The 3,402-nt window shown below is 42.2% G+C and overlaps 1 protein-coding gene across 1 annotated transcript; it reads right to left on the bottom strand.

Annotated features, from left to right (window-relative positions):
* Positions 1-285: 285 nt before the first annotated feature.
* LOC145444062 (uncharacterized) lies at positions 286-3,137 on the bottom strand. Its single transcript, XM_080321974.1, has 4 exons — positions 2,462-3,137; positions 1,911-2,104; positions 859-972; positions 286-792 (listed from the first exon to the last, which is right to left on the bottom strand). Exons 1-4 carry the CDS (start codon positions 2,849-2,851, stop codon positions 306-308), a joined length of 1,185 nt encoding a protein of 394 aa, XP_080178100.1. The 5' UTR covers positions 2,852-3,137; the 3' UTR covers positions 286-305.
* Between the last annotated feature and the right edge of the window lie 265 nt (positions 3,138-3,402).

Below are 3,402 nucleotides of genomic sequence, written 5' to 3'. Positions count from 1 at the left end.
CTTTCGGTCCCGGTTACACAACACACAACCACATACTCCTAAACCGCATCGTGACCACCTCTGCTCTATGAGCAAGGCTTTGCTAGTGTGACGTCATAACTCATTTTGAAATCCACTAGTGGGCGCTACAGAGTGTCCGGAATTTGGGTCACAGAAATATGGTAACCCTACAGTATGTGCCAAGTGCTTCCAAAGAGCCAGTAGTAGCATTTCAAAAACTGTACGGCTCAGCCACAACCGCTCAACTATTTTCCGTTCAAGGTCAGCTCAAAGAAACAGCCAGTGTTTACATTACTAAACATAATTTATTCGACTTCGCCCAAGAATTCTCGATAAAACGACGGATTATTCAGCTCGTCACAGTGTTCCGTATTCAGAATATTCAAAATAGCCAGCATACGCTTGTGACTACGAAAATACTCTTCTGGACGCATCGACTCCTCTGTCAAAGGACCAACAACCCGTGACTCGACGCGGGAATAGTAATACCTGGATTTAGGATTCATGCCCATATTGGCGCAAACAAATCCGACTGGAACGCCAATCAGCAACGACCCAATGAGACCAGTCTTAAACATTCCAATTGGTCCGAGCTTCCACTTATATAATGCAGTCGGTAACGCAGCTCCTATTATGTAATGCGACATTTTATCTTCCAGTTTGTATATGGTTAGTGACTGGCTGACTAGAAACACTGATGCGAATAGAAAGCCGACACGCCACCCCCAACGTAGTCCATACTTTGCGAAGCTTTGAATCCAGGCTTGCTGTCTGGCCCGGAACACATCTGTTCTGAATTTGATACATTGGAACTGATTACAATGACGTGTGAGGTGCTTGTTTCCATAGATGTGTTACCTCGACTCGTAGATATGAGAGCCTCTGTCCTTTTTGAAGGTGTCCAAGTCCATCTTGGCATGACCATAGGCTTGGATACAGCCTGCCGTTAACGCGCTGCCCACCGTCCCATATCTGAATGGGTGAGGGAACTTGCATCATGTCAGAATCGGTAATTTCATTTCCTATTATATGCCTAGAGGAGTCACCAAGTAGAAATTGCATCGAGGTTGTGCAATGTGCAAGAATGTATTGGTATTATACATTCTCTACCATGTCAGTGGTTCTTGTGTCAATTTCCCTGTCGGTTCACTAAATAAATTACAATTTTGTATCTAAATTCCAAAATGCAATTTGGGTGCGATCTATTTCTTACAGAAATGAAACTTCAAACTTGAATTGACTTAAACATTGTGGCTTATTTATAATAAAGAGTTCATGGTCTACTTTGGACTTGGCGTGACACATCACAATGCTACCATACTTGCTTCTGAGTTGCCTACATTTATCGTACCCAATTCTATTTTTGGTTGATTTAGATTTTTGAAGGTTCACCAGCACCCAAGCTCAAAAAGGACGAGAACCACTGGTCACAAAAACTATAAACGATGTTATGACACAGAGCACATGAAGTTTTAGAGACGTAGAAGGGCTTTCCTTAGGATTAGCCTCAGGACATAAATACAGATAACCAAATACTACTTGAATCTGATAGTATTCAGGAAAAGAGAAATGTGAAATAAGATGTGATTGTACTGGGTCGCAATATACAGTTGCAAGACCAAGTAATTAATCAGAAAAGAAGTTGATGTACTTTCTGGCGAAATTGGTGACTTCGGAAGTACTACAGCCAAAATAGGCAAACTCAATCAATTAATTGTTTGAAAAATATATTGAAAAAGTTGAAAAATGTTGGCTATTATATGTCAGAAAAGAGAGGCCACCAATACCATATGGATACGTGGAACAGAATTGAAAATTGACACTTTGTCATCGCAATAAATGTGGCATATAAAGACAATAGCATATGATCTGTTATTTATAATAGAAATTATTGGAGGAGCTTCACTTACAGTAATGCATCACTGTTGAACGTATGAGTCGGATTCTTCGGGTCATAATACTTCTTATATATTTCTGGGAAGAACGCTTGCTTCAATCTTTCGAGTCCAGTGAGTTCAATGCAGTCAGGCGGCATCCCAGCAATCAAGTGGGGTTTTTCAAAGTCACCGGCGTCCACAACGATTTCAGGCCAGTGCATGGAATCCTGAAAATGACCTGCAGTTCACGGATCTTTACTCTCAGATACATTTACTTAGCCATCAACTCATATGAGACTATTAATCAAATGATAGTTTAATGATACAATAGCTTATTGTATCGGATATAGCACGGTGCAATAAAAATCCAAAAGCGGGCGAAAACAAAACATCATATAAGTCGAGCTTTTCCAGGCCATACAATATGAAGATTTGTGATCATATTCTCCTTGAAAGGCTATAGTCCGCACACCTCACAACGTGCTATCAGCATCAGCATTTGTGTGATTGGGTGATTTGCACACACCAATTCAATATCAGTTATCACTACGCCACATAAATTTCATATAACACAAAAAACATACTTTGGAATAGATAGAGACTTTTGAAGGTATCAGTGACTTGAGACAGCCTTTTACTGCCTCAAAAAAAGTTTCATACACTGCCACTACTGTGCCAGGCACGTGGTAGTTCGTCGCATTCTTGTAGCGTAGATGCTTCGCATAAGCCTCACTTCGAGCTTGGCCAACCCGTTTAAAATATTTTTCTTTCAGCAGTTTCTGGCTTCTAAGAGACGACAGAAGTCTGGTTCTCAATTCCTTGTTTCCGGTGCGAACCAAGCTAGCATTTTCTAACGTGTTCAACTGTGACTCGGTGAAGTCGCGAACGTCGAAGGAGTAGTTTTCAAGGATTGTGCCTTTGATGCCGCTGTGTGAGGACTGCAGACATGCCGTCGTGCCCGATGTTTTTCCCATCCCAATCAATCACAATAAGTATAGGCTTATTGTAAAATGCCAGTATCATTGATGAGACTGCTGGCCCCTGCTGCAGCTGACGTGCACAGCTAATCTTCTAAATCACTCGTGGCCGGCGGACTTGTCTGTAACTCCGGATCATTTACACTGATACCGATAACAATCTTACGATTAGCTATAACGGGGACGCGGTTCGCAGTTCACCGGTATTCAATGCCGCATCCTCCTTAGCTTACAGGGATATCTAGAACTCTAGAGATCCTGCTTAGCTTAGCATGCATGACCTATTGACTTTCCGTGATTCGAACCAATCAGAGCGTACTATTCGTTTACAACGAAATTTGACTTCTTAAGTTTTAGTGGTCGGACTCGGAACATATTATAGTTTTATCCACTCAAGATACACACAATCAGTGGTGGCCCTACGAACGGGGGGGGGGGGGGGGGCTGGGCGAGGCTTACCGGAGGGGGGGGGCTATAAGTATCTATGCGTAACCAGACCCCCCTTTCGCATCTGTTATTATTATCTATCTTTCACCGCGGCAAGGTTT

This window comes from Botryllus schlosseri, chromosome 8, assembly GCF_051294905.1.
Source record: "Botryllus schlosseri isolate E-star chromosome 8, Bs_hap1, whole genome shotgun sequence".
In the NCBI taxonomy this organism is placed as follows: domain Eukaryota; kingdom Metazoa; phylum Chordata; class Ascidiacea; order Stolidobranchia; family Styelidae; genus Botryllus; species Botryllus schlosseri.
Note: the sequence above shows the minus strand (reverse complement) of the source record. Positions and strands in the feature narration are given on the sequence as shown.

Bases quoted from the DNA above. Each gene is read 5' to 3' on its own strand.
- LOC145444062 (XM_080321974.1), bottom strand. From the start codon at position 2,851: ATGGGAAAAACATCGGGCACGACGGCATGTCTGCAGTCCTCACACAGC. The intron at 973-1,910 runs GTAAGTGAAGCT...TCACCCATTCAG, and splicing joins TTCAACAGTGATGCATTACT to ATATGGGACGGTGGGCAGCG. The intron at 793-858 runs GTAACACATCTA...TATCAAATTCAG, and splicing joins TCTCATATCTACGAGTCGAG to AACAGATGTGTTCCGGGCCA.